Genomic DNA, 17182 nt, shown 5'->3' with positions numbered 1-17182 from the left:
ATGGAAAGGAAAGCCCACCCACAACCTTTTCCTCAACTTAAGGGGCCGTGTTCATTTCACGGAATTCTTCCGTGGGCCCATCGCAAAATTTTCGGCGATCCGTGTTCATTTCACGGAATTCTTCCGTGGGTCCATCACGAAATCTTTTGCGATTCCGTGAAACTGCCACTGATTTTGAGTTAAGGGGTCGTGTTCATTTCACGGAATTCTGTGAGATCAGGTTGGGTTAACTGCTCCTCAGATCTTTGCAGGGTAAATCCAGACAGCTAGCTAGACTATCTGTCCAATCTGTTGCACGACTAAAACAACTTTTGAACTTACACATGTTCAACCAAAACAAGTTTCTTCCAGAGGCTATTTTGCAGCGGCACTGTGGCTCCGTCCAGTGCTTAGCACCGCCCAAGTTGATTGTGATTGGTTTAAAGAAATGCCAATAAACCAGAGCACGGTTATATCCATAGACAGTTAAAGAAATGGACAAAGTGACGCCGTTGTTTTCAACAGAGACCAGTAAAGGATATTAGAAGCACTTTTCAGGTGATGGCTGAGCGTTACTGCCCAGCCTCCAACTAAGAGAGACGACGTAGATGTGACGTGAGCAACCTGTCTGAAAGTTGGAAGTCTTCTGGTAGCTGTGCCAAGAGAAATCTCAATCATTCTGAATCTCGCAGAGACGGAGAGCATAGGTATATGTAAGGAGATAACATGGACACAGGCTAATTATTGCTAACTAAAATGCTAGTTAACATTAGTAATTAAACAGCTAATGTAAGTCGAAACTGCCTGCGAGCTTCTACTGTACTGTACGGTAGTTCCTCTACTATGAGACAGTAAGTCGCGTGTTTATGACACAATCGTTAGCCTATTTTTATAAAAACGTCTGCTACGAGCCATAACGTGAGATACAAGGTAATGGAGCCTTTTATACATTGTCGTGTTTCTTTAGACATAAATAATGGACAAATAGAGTCTTTAAGGGACGGTTCGGTATTTATGGAATGGACCACCGGAGGAAAATAGGGGAGGGTCATGTCTTTTTATTTTATGCCGAGGGGAGGGTCATCCAACATTTTTTAGTCTGGGTGGGGGGGTCACCCAACTTTTTTATTCATGAAAAGAGCAAAATTTCAAAGTGGCTTGTTTGGTGCATATTTATCCATGTAGCTCTCAGTCTTGGCCCCCTAGCAGATGGTCTGACCCCATACGTGGATTTTGCTGGGGGGGCAGGAGGAGCACTGTCCCCTGGTGGCTCAAACAGGTAATTGCATTGTTTAAAAAATGAGTGGAATAATTACATCTGGCATGACCAGATATTTTATAAACATCTGAAATAACACAAAACAACTAAATGGTGATAGGTAATACATCAGAGTTCATATACTGCTTTAGTAAAAAAAATATTACCTGGCTGACGATGGGAGCAGCAGGACGCAAAAAACAAAAGTTACTGTTGCACTAGTCTGGACATCTTGCCGTGCCAACCTTGCAATAAAGGTTTCCTAAATGCCATGTATATACATGTGATGTCAGCTTACTAATTGATTGCGGGTTTTGTGTAGATTTGGACTTTTATACGTTTATTCCACTTTGTTTAAATGGCGAAGTGGAGAGACCTCGTTCACCTGTTTGGAGCTGGCTGGTGAATGTGACGCTCATATCGGCCTTGCTGGATACACTGTATCATTTACCTTTTTGTGGATCTACTTATCTCTGTGGATTACTTTTTTTTCGTGTCGTTGGATTACGGCAAAATAGGGATCTTTTTTTCTCAACGTGTCTTAACGTTTTATGGTGAGTTTGGAGAGGCATCTCAACAGACTGTAGGTCCAACACTGATTGTTCACCGTTACATTTTAGTTGAATTTAAGCGTCTCTCTATTGCGTTCCAAAACAGCCGTGCTGCGATTGGATTTCATAAGGGCGAATTGTTAAATTGTTACAATGTAACTTAAAATCTGCTTTAAAAATAAACATATATGTTTTGGAATATAATGTTAAGCTTCGGCAGCTTTACCTAGGTGCTAAAATATACAATGACGAAGCCTAGTGACAAGTCCATAGCAACCAGTGTTGAATTGGTTAGCCTATATCCCAGTGTCCTTTGCTGAATGGTCTCAATGTTTTATTGTTTTATTTCATGTGAATATTAGTTTACTAAAGGAGTAACTTAGTATCTGAAGTAATGCAGTAATGCATGAAGTTTGCATTTAGTTTCCATGCTTATTGTGTTTCCACAACAATGTTAGTGAGTAAATCTACTGAAATGGCCACCACACCATAACAGAGGAGTGGGATGTGTAAGATGAGAATGCAGAGGTTAACTCATGTATGTCATGGCTGTAAAAATCAAATGGCATCTGTACTTCTTTGCTAAGTGCAAACTTGCACGCAAGGGGAGGGTCATTCTTTTTTTTCATATAATTTTGGAGGGTCATAGGAAAATTATTACTGATGAGGGGAGGGTCATGTCTTTTTAGGTTAGAGGCCACAAAACTCCTCCGGTGGCCCCTTAATTAAATAACAAACAGTCCCTAAATGCTTCAGATGTAAAGTTATTCGCTGTCAAAGTGGCGCCAAAATGAATGGCAGTCAACGGGATGCTAACGGCGGGTGATGGCTTGATAGCAACAAAATGGCTCCATAGGAGCTACGCTTTGCGGAGGCTGGTTTACTCCCTTGGTTATTTCCCATCCTGGAATGCTGTGTGAACTAGCCAGACCTTCCAGCAGCGCTGTAGAGGAAGGTCTGGCAAAGCGAGACTACCGTTGTCGCTACCGGTTACAACAGGCTCGGTAATAATTGACATGGTAACATGCTGGTGAATTCTGTGTTTTTAGCTAAGCCGAACCAGAGAATATTTGGTTAAAACAGTTGGATGATGCTCTTTTACCCATACTCTCTGTGAAGTTTGCTGAAAGTGATGTAATAGCATTTTATGTGGAGTGAGCACTGCGCCGGACTCCGTTGGTAAAAAATCTGTAAAAAAAAAGTAGCCTTTCATATGCTTGTAAGGAAATATGGGAGTAAGAGGCGAACCAGCTTTACTAGTAGTGACATATTTTTATTTTAAATAAGTGCTGTGCGGTGAATTAAATACATAGCGATGTAAAGAGTGGTTCATTTTGAAAAAGTAACTGATAAATATTGACTTAAAGTGTTCTGTAAACAGAATTTGAAGTGGCGGTAGCGTATACTAGGCCTATACTAATAGAAAGTTAATACCTGCAATGTCTTAGCTTTGCACAATCAAATTATGAGTGTTATAACTTTCACCTTATTTAATTAATTTAAATAAGGTGACCAGGAGCACCGCCCTCCAGATGCCCAATGTCAGTGAAGGAGGTGTGATTTCTATCTGATCACAAAGCTCAGAACAGAAATACTGTGACCTTGATTAAAAAATATTGACTTTGGTCACAGTTCAACTTTTCCTACACTACATCTTTTTTGCTGTACAGTGAGTTAGTATAATGACAGTATAAGGGTTACACACAACATTAAACGTACATATAAAACAAACAGAAAAACAAAACGTAGAAAAACTGTAACACATTCAAACATTCAGACTGAATTATGGCTTATTTTTTTAAATACATACCACTCAGATATACATGTGTGTGTATGTCATGAAAGTGGTAAATATGTGTCAGATATAAGAAGAAATAAAAAGCTAAATAAAAAATGCTTGTTGCACCTGCCGTGGTATCTATAGCTCTTGTTTATGGTCTTTTTTTTTTATAATTGTCTGGGTTTTGTCCTCTTTTGTGGGTAGTTCTTGTAAGGCTACACTGAGGAAGGCGATTGTATTTTTATAATTGTTAATCAGCTGTATGCACAGGCTGCAAATGTCCGTCTTTAGAAGAGGAACTTGTTTGTTTGGTCATAGAGGCTTGGTGATAGAGGCTTGGTGTGGCTCACACCAGGGGAGGATGCCACATTGTTGTTTCACAAGTGTATACGTCAACATTTTAATGCGCTTTATTTTGTAGGCTAAACGTGGTCTTTAATTTAACATTTCTACCATATACCATTATCAGAAGTAACAGTACTTTCTTTAAGTAAAATATTCCATCCATCCAACCCGAAAGTTAGCATCGCCCTGGTGCATACTGACAAAAAGCCAATTTCTTTGGCTTTTGGATTACTTCAGAAAATAAGCTCTGTGGCAAACAACAATGTATGTTACTTAAATGATAAGATAATGTTCACAAATAAACTCCACTACTCCACAACAAACTACACCACAGTCACATAACGTCACCACCACTAGCTTCCAAATGATTTTGCATGTTCCCATTTAGCCACTTATTAGAAGTTGCTTTTTAAGACCTGTAAATGCTTCAAAATTAACGAGTAGGGTATTTACTGACAGTAGAACAAAAAGAGAAAATCTCTTAAGCTTGTGTTAACCGCAGACCATATTTCATCCGTCATCTAACCAAAACCCATTCTAAAATTGACTTTAAGACAAGGCGACCGAAAGGTCAAAAACAAATTTTTCGGTTTTAGGACCGATTGTGCGTTCCATTTACCTCGGAAGCCAGAGCTGGGAATTACGTCGAGCCTGAGTTGAATGAGTTCCATTTACAAGTCCGATTCTTCATTGTGGGGGTAGCTCTAGCCAGTTAGCCATTGTTAGCAATACCAATTGATAACAACGCATTAGGCTGTTTTTTTGTGCATACAAACAGCGTAACAACATGTCCACAGATAGAAGTTGGACAGGACTGTGTGTACGACTTTTCGAATTTAGTGAGACACAAATTATACAGAAGTGCTAATAAACTGTACTTTACTTTCACAACTGTTGATACAGTGTCCAACTTCAACGTCCAACTTCCCAACTTGGAAATCTGAGTTAAGGGGGCGTGTTTCCGATTTTGACCTCCGAAATTCCGACCCCCGATACAAATGTGCAGCATTGTATTGTCATAATATACAAAGAAAAGATCTATCCCCTCAGGAACACCTGTGGATGTCTTGCCTCGGACACCAAAGTGTCCAAGACATTGGTTATTTCTTGCAGATTTTATGTATCTATTCTGCCACTTATTTGCCAAGCCATTGGTATAATAATAGGAATATGCTCATTTGGACAAGATTACCTGGTGACAACAATGGCATTTCATTGCTTTCATTAGCTGGACTGCAAGGTGAAGTAGGAATTTTGCTTAATTATATAATACTGTATGGGGAATCTTCACATTCAAATGTCTAAAAACCACTAGACCTATGTTATATGTTTTGTTGAGTTGTGTACTTACATTATGCCAAATGTTTCCAATGTTCAAACCCAGAGAAATCTGTAATTTTAATCAGGGGTATGGACAGTGTCATTTGGTCACGTTGTGGTTGTCTGACAGAAGCTGTCATACATGTACTTTTTATCCAGTTTTAAGCAACATTTTTAAGATACACTTTGTAGATCTTAGTTGTTTCAACTATATTTTTAACCAGATGAAGGAGTTTAGACATCAGAAGCCAAGCAAATTGTGGCAGCTCTCCGGCGACAAGCGGCGGATTTTTTACGTGAAACTGCTGTGTTTGTACCAGTGTTGTGACCAGGTCATCTTCGCTCAAGTCCCTGGTAAGTTATTTGGTCCAAGTCTCAAGCAAGTCTTGAGTTATTTTTGGGGGCAAGTCAAGTCACAGGTTACAGTATGTAAAGTTATGTCCAGACCCTAGTTTAAGCAGGTCAAGTCCCAAATCAAGTCACTTTTTTTTTTACACCCAAGATAAAGCACTCTTACCTTAAGTATCTATGAAGAGAAAAGACAAGGTATTAGTAGCCCACCTAATAAAATGTTCGGCTAGTTTTTATAACTAGTACAAAAAAGATTGCAATGAATTGAATCTGTATTATAATTATTGATATTCAGAGAAACGGTCTTGCAATTAGCAGTTTGCTTTTTTTCTTCTTGCGTGAAATGTTTACATCCCAAAGTGATTACTCGTGGCACAAATCGTCCAATCACGGTTCACAGTTTGCACTGCTGTTGCTGCGAAGCGTACTAGTTAGATAGACAGAAACGTGATGACATTAAATTATATTATTTTATATTTAACAGCTTACATTCAAACTTATGAATACACCAAGTCAAGTCTTGAGTCATTAACTTAAAAGTCCAAGTCGAGTATCAAGTCATTTATTTTTTGTCAAGTGGAAAGTTATCAAAACAGTGACTCAAGTCAACTTGAGTCCAAGTCATCAAGTCTCAAGTCCACATCTCTGCTTTGTACTGGCTGAAATCACCAGTTTTGAAGAGGAGGAGACGTTTGTGGATAATTCTGGATCTTAAGCAATCAGAGGGGCCAACATGCTCTATTGCCCCAAAATGTACAGAATTGTCTGCACCAGGATGTGCTGTGCCACGAATCAAACCCCTTGTCAGTTCTGTGTGTGCGCTGAAAAGAAATCTGGCCGTGCACCGAAAAGGGATAGGTAAAGTGAAAGGCAGTGGGAACAAGACAGACGGTTCATCTGGCACATGCTAACATTTTGAAAGAGCACTTACAAGAGGGATGTATTTGTTTGGACGTTGAGTTCAAATATTAACAATCTTTCACCAGAATTGCAAACTCTGCCTGAAGCTGTAATAAACATTATTTTGACTATCATAATTGAACAGGATAAAACAGAACGGGATCAAGCTTCTTTATTGGGTTCCACTTTCTTAAATTTTGGCAGGCTCAATCCTGATTGGCTAAACATATAACACATTTGAAAAGAGTTTCAGTTGCTGATTATATAATTAAATAAAACTGCTGCATCAGTAAATCAGACTTAGAATTCATGCAGACTGTGAGCAGACTGTGAGCAGACTGTGAGCAAACTGGAATGTAATAATAGTGAGAGGCTCAGGTACAGAAATTTGACCCACAATATATTTATGTCATGGTCTAGTGGCCTGTCTGAAACCTGTCTCCATGTAAACGACCACCTCCCTGTCTCTGCAGCTGGAGTAATGACTGGAGCAACAGTGTTCTGTCTGACACTGAGTCTGTCTCGGTGATGTCATTGGCGGAGAATAGCCAGCGTGCCACACAGAGCAGACGGGATCGTCTGAATGCCACTGGCGGCAGCAGAGACTTAAGTGCTCATTCAAAGAAGTGCCGAGACACACCCAACCTCGACAGGGACTTGCCTTAAAGTACAAGGTAATTTGATAAATACTTTGAGTCACAAACATGGAACGCATACACAAATAATCACGGATAATGACTCATACCGATTAATAATCAAAGATCCATTGTCCAACTACAACTAAAAGCAAAAAGGCAAACAAGCAAGTGCGTGGCGTGTGTGTGTGTGTGTGTGTGTGTGTGTGTGTGTGTGTGTGTCACACGAGAGTTGAAAGTTTGAAGATGGCGAGGGAGATTAAGAGAGTTGAGACACTTTGGTTGAACTTGTGTCGCAGACATGAGGTACAAATGGCGGACGTAGTGCCAATATGGCGTGGAGCTAAGCTGAGTTACACGGAACACTAGCTGTGCAATTAAAAGGTGTGTGAATGCCAGTTAGAGCATGTAGATATGCGTGTTTATGTGAGTGTATGTGGGTGTGGTTAGTAAAAAGGAAGAAAGACATAGGAAAGCACAAAGCAAGGCAAAGCAATACATGAGATTCTGACTTCCAGCGTGGAGAATACCCAATCCCTTCATCCACTCAGAGCTCGGCTGTGTGTCGTCAGAGTTCTAATCTTTTGAACGATGAAGAGTTGATTAACCGTATCCCCAGAAGCACATAGCTAATATCCCAGTGGCGCTTTAACACAGCGGTCTAATTCACATTGATACAGTAAGACTCACACAGCAACAGAGATTACAAATACATCAATAGCAAATCAAAAAAAAAAAAAAAAATCAATAGCAAACTAATTAATTCTCCCTGCCCAGAACTATAGCCTCTTACATGAGATTGCTTCCTGTAGCAATTTAGGTAGGGCTGTCCCTGAGTAAGAATTTTCATAGTCAAATCAGAATTGTCAAGTTCAATGGATTGTGGACTGATCGTTGAAACATGTGGGTGGGGGCGACGCCGATCACAGATCATTGAAAGTTAAACTTAAATCTGTCATGGGGCAGCTGGAAAAGCTTCAAAGATTCCCGACGAGACAAAACTGATTTAGAACGTTGCAGGGAAAAGTTGCAGCGGTCAGAACCGGTCAGAAGGCGCAACGAGCGCCCGCCAGCACGGTATATGGTGGAGTGCCCGTTGTTAAAACAGAACAGTGAATCAGAGAAGTAAAACGTTTTCGCCGTTTCATCACTAGCAATGCAGCTGTAGCAAGCATCTTACTATCACTAATGTTATCCACATTCATATTTAGACGCAACAGATGATATCCAGCTACAAAAAAAGCCTAAAAGTTGGAAGTTAGGAAGGAAGGACAGAGTCTTTTTGTGCTGTGAAGATGATACACCGTCTCATCTCCTCGCATTAGTGTAAACTGGCAGGTTTTAGAACGCTGCTTACTGCCGCGCTGCAAGTAGCTGCAAGTAGCTGCAAGTAGCTGCAAGTAGCTGCAAGTAGCTGAAAGTTGTACACTTGTCTTGTCCAGAATCTTTGGTCTGAACTGGACTTTGCAGCGGTGCGAAGATTCAACTGTGAAGACTGGTGGTCGGCTCCAGCTCTTTCGATCGAAAGCATTGAATATTCTACTGTTCGGGGTCACCCCTAGATTTAGGTGTGTTTTATTCCGTCCGAGTTGAACAAATACGGGCCCTTAAGTTCCTTATCTATCTATCTTTGCTAATTTAACAGCAAGCTCGTCCTTCAAGGGGCAGCGAAGTAAACAGCTGAGTCGACTTGGTGAAGAAAGTGTACAGGTCTTAGGAGTTATACTTCTATTCCGTGGAGAAGACGGTGTTTGTCTCTACCTTAGATGAAATGGCTGATTGCACAGCGATTTCTCCAAACCAAAACGCGTTGCAATGAACACGGTCTGTCAAATGTCCACTGAGGTGGAGAACTGCTAATTAAAAGTACAACCCTTTGACAGTGTGCGTCTCCTGAAGCAGCTTCTGCAACCGCAATGGAAAACCAGGGTGGGGTAACCTGCGTCGGCTTTTATCTCCTAGGTGACATTGCAGGGACTCCCCGGAGTTTCCGTGAGGCTCGTCCAGTGGGAAGCCAGGATCTGAATTCAGACCTAAAGTACTGTATATCGACGGTACTTTATTTCCGGAATTGTTCCAGTGTCGCCGGAAATTCCGCCAGCTGTCCCTCATTTTAGGTCGGATGTCTGTCACCTTCCACTTTCTTTGTGTTGGCGTTCTAACCTCTGGTGGAACTATGAGGACTATGGTTAACTGCTCCTCAGATCTCTGCAGGGTAAATCCAGACAGCTAGCTAGACCATCTGTCCAATCTCAGTTTTCTGTTGCACGACTAAAACAACCTTTGAATGAAGACGACCTTCCTCCGCAGCGCTGTGGAGGAAGGTCTGACAATGCGAAACTGAAGAGCCCCAACCAGCGACCCACATTGGTGCTCTGCCTCCTCCTCCATTCCTTCTGGTCTATTCTTTTATTGCTGCCTCCCCATCACTCCTCATTACCCAAACGTTTCTCCAGCCTGTAATAACCATTACACACTGCCATAACAGCACCACCATCCCAGCCCGCTTCATCACTCTATCGACCTTCTCCCCGTCGCTCCAGCATTACGCCAGCAGAATATCTCTGGCAATCTTGTTAATCTAGCTCAGCTCCTTCGGCCATATCACATCGACACAATCGAGCCAAGGGAATTGCAGACTAACCAAGGTTTATTGTTTTTCCTGTACAGCACTTTGTAACTTGGTTTTGAAAAGTGCTAAGCAAATAAATTATTGTTAGCGCAGCTGCGTCATCCACTACCTTCAGGGTCAAAGGACCTCACTTCCACTGAGTTTGCTTTAGCTGTGATACAATCTGCTCAGCATTTCCAGATCGAAGATCCGAGCTGGTTGTTTGTTTTTTTTAAATCATACATCAACACGGCTTTACTTTCTGAGGGATAGGCTTTTACAGCTTTTATAGGCTTTTCACTACACAGGCAGGGCCTCCAGTACACCCATTAAGCATCAATACTGTCATTGCTATGTGTAAAAAAAAATGCCTTCGCTCCCTATTTTGGTCGTAATTTTCAACCAGGGCAGCAAACTAATAATACAAAGTGCATCCATATTTCCATGGGCCAATGGTAAACTTTTCAAAGGTCAACTCTGCAAGTCCACAAGAGCTGTCTGGAGATTGCAGCTAAACAGGAAACACAGGGCCAGATGTACGTACATTTGCGAATGCAGCGTTATCAGCGCCATGGCCAACCCACAGAAAGATGTGATACTTGAGCTTACGTCGTATTTACCAAACCTGCAGTTCATCAGGTAATCAGCACCTTTCTCCACCCACTATACCATAATGTGCATGCATCTTTCTATCATGGATCAGCCACCAGTGTTGTACCTGAACGCATTCATTGAATGATAGTTCATGAACTCGTTCATATTTTGGGCGAACGTGAACTGAACGTACTGTATTACTGCCTGATGAACGTTACTGTGAACTCGTTCATTCTGGTGTCTGTGAACGGCACGCTCTCTCAGTTTAACTTCATTCAATAGGATGCCAGATTTCTATAGAGCCTTCCAGGTGAAAACCTGGCTAAAACACACCGTAAACAGGTCTTAATATGTAGCGGAAAAAACACCCAATCTGGTAGCTGTGCCAAGAGAAATCTCAATCATTCCCAATCTTGCAGAGACGGACAGCGTAGGTATATGTAAGGAGATAACATAGACACAGGCTAATTATTGCTAACTAAAATGCTAGTTAACATTAGTAATTAAACTTAAACAGCTAATGTAAGTCCAAACTGTCTGCGAGCTTCTCCTGTACTATGCGGTAATTCCTCTACTATGAGACAGTAAGTCTCGTGGTTATGACACAATCATTAGCCTATTTTTATAAAAACGTCTGCTACGGAGCCATAACGTGAGATACAAGGTAATGGAGCCTTTTATACATTGTCGTGTTTCTTTAGAAATAAACAATGGACAAATAAAGTCTTTAAACACTTCAGATGTAAAGTTATTCGCTGTCAAAGTGACGTCAAAATGAATGGCAGTCAATGGGATGCTAACATCGGGTGATCGCTTTGTAGCATCAAAATGGCGCCATAGGAGGTTCGAGCTCTGAAGCGAAGCTTACCGCCTTGGTAGACAACGAAGCAGCATGGAGGCGTCGTATGATCATTTAAACGAGTTTTATGACAAGGTCAGTGAGAATGGGAAAAATCTTACATTTCTGTGCAAACTTTGCCCGTCGACTTTCAAAAAGAGAATCCGCACTTCAGTCACATCCACAACAACCCTGAAATGGCACATTGAACTGAAGCAACATATGGAAAAAGAACTATTAACTAGTTCATTTTTGGAACTGTGAACTTAGTTCAAAATTTTGAAGTATGAGCTATGAACTGAACTAGTTCATTTTAACATTTGTGAACTGAACTAGTTCATGTAGAAAGTGAACTTTCCCAACACTGTCAGCCACCAAGTCAGTCAAAACAGTGAAAACAAAGATTTAGCGATAACAAAGTTGATCTGCTTGTTTAAAGGTAACAGCTTGATGTGTGTTATTTCAGCATTAGTGGTGGGGAAATGTATGTATTGACTAGTGCGCTGTAGCAAAGTGTTAAGTACTGGTGCTATCAGTTCAGTTCAGTTCAGTCACTTTATTATCCCAAATGGGAAACTTGATATGCAGTCAGGAGTGAAAGATAAAAAGAAACACATTCAAGCAACATACAAATAGAGGCAACAACACAAGACATGAGTACAAAAAAGGTTTCCTGTATGTAATACACACAACACATTTTATCACCACTGGAACAATCTCTAAAAACAAAACAAAGTACTACATTATATGTGCAAATTAAGCTGAGTTATTGCACATGGGACAAAGGAGTTTTTACCCCTATTGGTCTTGAACCGAGGTACTCTAAATCTGTCTAGTCTGTCTAGCAGTCTAATATAGACCGGGCCTTGTGAAGAACTTGCTGGTCAAAGATAACCATCAAGGGGGACTGTGGGAAACCTATCACCTTACCAGCCACCTTTACAATATGGCTGAGGTGGTTTTTGTCCCTGATATTCAGGTTACCGTACCAAGCAATCATGGCAAACATAAGAACTGATTGAATACAAGATTTATAAAATAAGGACATCATTTTCCTATCTACATTAAAAGTGTTTAACTTCCTAAGGAAGTACAAAATGCTGTCCCTTCTCACAGACTGCATCACAATTCACATCAAATTTCAGGTTTTTATCAATGACGGTTCCCAGATACTTGTACTCAACAAACTCAATTCCAGTTCCCTTAATGAAAGTCTTAGATGGTGGGAGGGATACTTTCCTAAAATCAATGACCATATCCTTGGTTTTTGTGGCATTTAATTGGAGAAAGGCCTCATCACACCATTGGACAAACTCATCCACCACTGGCCCATGCTCAGATTCATCTTTACAGAGCAGGCTAATGATGACCATGTCATCAGCAAACTTCAGAATGTGCCTGTTCTCATGCTGGCTTCTACAGTCATTGGTGTAAAGAATGTACAGCAATGGGGACAGGACACAGCCCTGAGGAGAGCCAGTGGAAGAGGTGCGCTGTTCTGACAGAAAGCCATTAACCCTAACCCTCTGAGATCTACATGTTAAAAAATCTACAATCCAGCCAACAAAATTTACATCAAGATTAAAATAGGTACGCAGTTTCCGAGCTAAAATATGTGGTTGAATAGTATTAAAAGCTGATGAAAAATCCATAAATAAAAGTACGGCATGAGTGCCAGGACCTTCCAGGTGCTTATACAGAAAGTTAAGTAACGTGATTGAGGCCCCCATCCCTGCACTATATGCAAACTGCATGGGGTCTAGAGCCCCCTCCACCATAGTTATCAGTTCCCATATGATGATACGGCTGAGTGCAGACTACGATATTCCCACTGCTGATGCTATGACTGTTTGAAATTATCCTGATGCCAATATTTGTAACGTAGCGAGGAGTTTAACAACTGCTGGAATGGAATGTGAACGCTGAGTCAGAGATTCAATGTCATCTTTGATTTCTTCCATTAACTGTAATATTGCATGGCTGCTTAATCTGTAACGCTTAATGATTTTGTGTTCACTCAACTGAAAAAGTCTGATCCTTGCGGCAAAAATCTTTTCAGCTTGTCTCCTTGGCCTTTGTCTTCGTCTTGCTCGGATTACTGCTGCCATTTCACCAGGAGGCATATGCCAGGAAACCCGTTTCCAGGTTTAAACCTGCTTTTAAGAGGCGGAGAATTTTCACCGCAAAATAGAGGCGCGCTGTCACGGGCGGTTTGTACATGCCGCGGAATACATACTGTACTTAGGCGCACTTTACGCTTCCCCTCCCATCTCTTTATGGGAAACTTTCCCCTTCACCCTCCCATGAATGCATATGCATGACATGGAAAAGCGCAATTTGCCATTTTCAGTCCATGCGACAGGCAGTCTGCGCTTTTCCCTATGTGCGGCCTGTTTGTACATACCTCGCCATGCTTTTACACGCACGTTGCGAAACAAATACGCCTGAAGTGGGCGCAAACGCGTTAGTACATCTCCTGTGTACACCCACAGTCTTGTAAATTACTCGAAATTGCTCATATTTGAAAATTGTCTGATCTGTGTGTACCAAGACACACCCTTTCAAGATTTGCCTTTTTATCCCTTTTGCAATAAAGAATCTGCCTCTTAACTCTTGAAAGAAGAAACAAAGATCCTTGCTTTTACAGTATGCATCATGCCCCTGAATATACAGCTTCCTCTGTCAACCTAGAAATAATGTGATTATTATTTATTGTGTGATAACGTATGCTGATGTCATTGGCCTTGCCTGAACCTGTAGTTGGTTGTGTATTAGACTCAGTATTATGTTCAATAACTGTGGTACACACACTTTGCACATGAACATCTTTCAAGTAAATGGATGAAATGTGTTTCTGTTGTAGGTATGCATCTTCCATGACGAACCCGACTCAGCTGTCTCCGGAGTCCCGCACCTCTCCTGCAACTCCAGGTTCTCCTCCATCAGAGATGTCTGCCCCCCTGTCCAGCCTGGCCATCTCTGTCCCCTCGGTGGCTTTAAGCCCTTCCGGCGAAGAGGAGCGCCCCCTGCTGTTGTCAAACTCACATCAGCCACGCAAGTCTTCAAACCGAGATGAACAGAAGAGGATCTCGGCCCACTACAACCACGGCCATGTGGCACATAGCTTACCACCTAGCCCGCTGTTTCCTAATGGGAATGGTTACTACCAAAGCATAGGTGACCATGACACCACAGCTGGCAGCCAGATGTTCTCAGCATCACCTGAGAAGCTTCTTACAAACAACAACATCAACAACTGCAGCACCAAACAAGTCCCCAACGGCCATGTGGTGCGTAATGCGGAGTCCAGCGGTGACAGCATGCTAGTGAGCGAAACAGACGCACCTCAAAGGGAACACACACTCTTCTTTACTACAGATAGCACTGCAAGCCTGCCGCTCGGGGCTTTGGACAGCAGCAGGACTAACCCAGCATCTCTAAATGATGACCTGCAAGACAAGTCATGCAGTTCCATCACCACCACCAAACTAAATCCAGTTGCTGTGTAAAGTAAAAGAAAATAAAAAAGGAATTGCTGAGAATCCTTTATGTTGAGGGGAAAAAAAGGAATAGTCACTATTAAACTTTTATTTTCTATAAATTATTTGCCGTGTAAAGACTTTAAAGATAAATGAAAAATGAAACTTTTATTTTAGTGATGTAGCAAATAAAGAGTTTTATAAAAAAAAAAAAAAAAATTACAAATGTGTTCATGTCTTGTAGGTAAAGTGCCATACACTAGTATGTAGCAACAGTTAATGGTATATTTCAGTGCAGAAAAAATATCAACGGTGCCTTTCTGTTTAGTATGCTTAAGGGATCTGAAACATTGCATACTGGGCCATATATTCACCATCTTAATCTTCCAGTTAACAATCAAAACTAACTTGCTGGCTGCTTTTAACATCCTGGAGTTGGAAGTGCCCACTGACACGACAGTTTGATATGAGATTTATACGAGGTGCATGCTACATCCTTGAAAGCTGTGATGGAATAATGAGCAGTTTGTGTTGTTGCCATTCCAGCCATTTGACCTGATACTGAACTTCAACACCTGGACTCATGTGTATGACTAAACAATTGATCAGCTTATTACCTGCATTTGATGAGTAATGGAAAAGATGTTAGAAATCATAAAGGTTTTATTCATCGCTGTCTAATTCAGAATCCTGCTGGTGAACAAATATTGTAACTGTTAGATAAAGGTGCAGTCACTAAAGTCTGGCTCTGTAGTGTTACTAATACTGTCAGTTATATGCCTAACATAACCCCCATAGAGTTTTCTTTTTAGTAAATTCAATATTGGGATTTGATTTACATATTACAAGTTTACTAATTCTATGTTAAAGGGTACTGCTCTGGTGTTGTATTGCACTTACATAGCTCACAAAGGACAATGCCGGTCCCCATCCGGACCGAGGCTCAGTCCTCGCCACAGCGGCCGTGCTGGATTCCCACCTGCGGCCCTTTGCTGCATGTCATTACCCCTCTCTCTACCCTTTCAAGTCGTAAGCTGTCCTATAAACAAAGACCCCCCAAAAAAACAAGAAAAAAAAACGGTCATTGAAACATCAGAGGCCTAAATATCCTGACTTTAACTCCCGAGAATGAGTCAAGCTCAACTCTGGATCCTACATTTCCAATACTGCTTAAAGTATCTTTTTTTAAAGTAGTTTCATTTCTTTCTATAGCTACATCTTCACAGAGTGCAAACTGACTCAGATAAAGTGGTGCCATCAAAGAAAACTACTAGCATTAAGAACAGCAATGCTCTACACCAGTATATTACTACAGAAAAGGATAAGGGCCAATGTGAAAAATGTATTTGAGTTCTAAATTTAAAGTCACAATTCTGACTTAATTCTCAGGATTGTAAATTAAAAGTTCAAAGTTAGAATTCTGAATTTTTTTCTTGGAATTCTAAGTTTAATCTCAGAACTCAAATACATTTTTCACACGTGGCCCTAATTCTCTTCCATAGATTACTGATCACATTTTTAAATGCAAAAATATCTACAAAGTGTGTACTGAATATATGGCTCATTTTGTCCTTCTTAAGACATCCATGTCGTCCTGAGCAATGCATTTTGGGGATTTAGGAAATTGCTAAATATATACATGATGGCTACCTGCTTTAATTTGTTCAGTCATATCTCTGGTATGATAGACATTTATTTTCTAAATTCAATTTGTTACAATTTCCCAAAGAATAAATGCATACACACAGTATGCATTTATTTTTTCAACTAACCCAGCTCGTGTTCACGTGCCGTCTCATTGTATGTGTGATTTAAACAAATGTCTGCTAACATGAACATAGTTTATAAAATCTGCCAAAGACTGTCACCTGTTATGAAAAGTACATAAAATAACCATTTTTGGTCTCTGTAATCAACCATAGTTTCTTAAAACGTATGTAGCATCAGCATATGAGTAAGTATGATGACAAAGACGTGCTGCTCCATGATTTGTGTTTTAATGGTGGCCATTCTTCTGTATTTTATGGTAACATTAAGATTATTTATTTATTTTTTTGGTGATTCTTGTTTATTACAAGCATTAATTACTGATTTATTTATAATTTAACAAACATGATTTTACAGATGTAAAATATATATAGCCATTAGTCACATGGTTATTAGTACAAAATAGAAAATAAGTACTTGCATATTTTGTCACTTGTATGCTTAACATAACTCACAATGCATTGCTTTTAGGTCTAGGAGTGTCTTCAAATGATGTAAATACACCATGGAAACCTTCAGCGCTGTTGTTTCTTATTAAATATTAAATCAGTTCTATGTTTTGTGCCTCACAGTGTCAACATATTTCTGCCCTTTAAAATGTTGTGCCTTACCACTGAAGAATGCAATGAGAATGAATCTTGTGCGGCTGTAATGATAAAGACAATTTATTATGTTTCACATTTTATCATAAATGTGAACATTTGGAAAACAATTGGTTTTGAACCTATTGTTATTATAGTAACACTATCAGATACAATAATAACGTTAGTAACA

General features: G+C 40.4%; 1 protein-coding gene across 2 annotated transcripts in view; it reads left to right on the top strand.

Moving 5' to 3' along the window:
- The window catches only part of nrg1 (neuregulin 1), a 45845-nt gene extending 28878 nt beyond the window's left edge, over window positions 1-16967 (top strand). The window contains exons 8-9 of one of the 2 annotated variants that reach the window (XM_031287341.2): window positions 6958-7158; window positions 14026-14267. In XM_031287341.2, the coding sequence (XP_031143201.1) occupies window positions 6958-7150 (193 nt within the window). In that variant the 3' untranslated portion in view covers window positions 7151-7158; window positions 14026-14267. Of the gene's footprint in view, window positions 1-6957; window positions 7159-14025 lie in introns of both variants that reach the window. The other variant, XM_031287340.2, reaches the window with a different exon arrangement.
- The last annotated feature ends 215 nt before the right edge of the window (window positions 16968-17182 follow it).

Source organism: Sander lucioperca, chromosome 14 (genome assembly GCF_008315115.2).
Source record: "Sander lucioperca isolate FBNREF2018 chromosome 14, SLUC_FBN_1.2, whole genome shotgun sequence".
NCBI classification, from domain to species: Eukaryota; Metazoa; Chordata; class Actinopteri; order Perciformes; family Percidae; genus Sander; species Sander lucioperca.
Note: the sequence above shows the minus strand (reverse complement) of the source record. Positions and strands in the feature narration are given on the sequence as shown.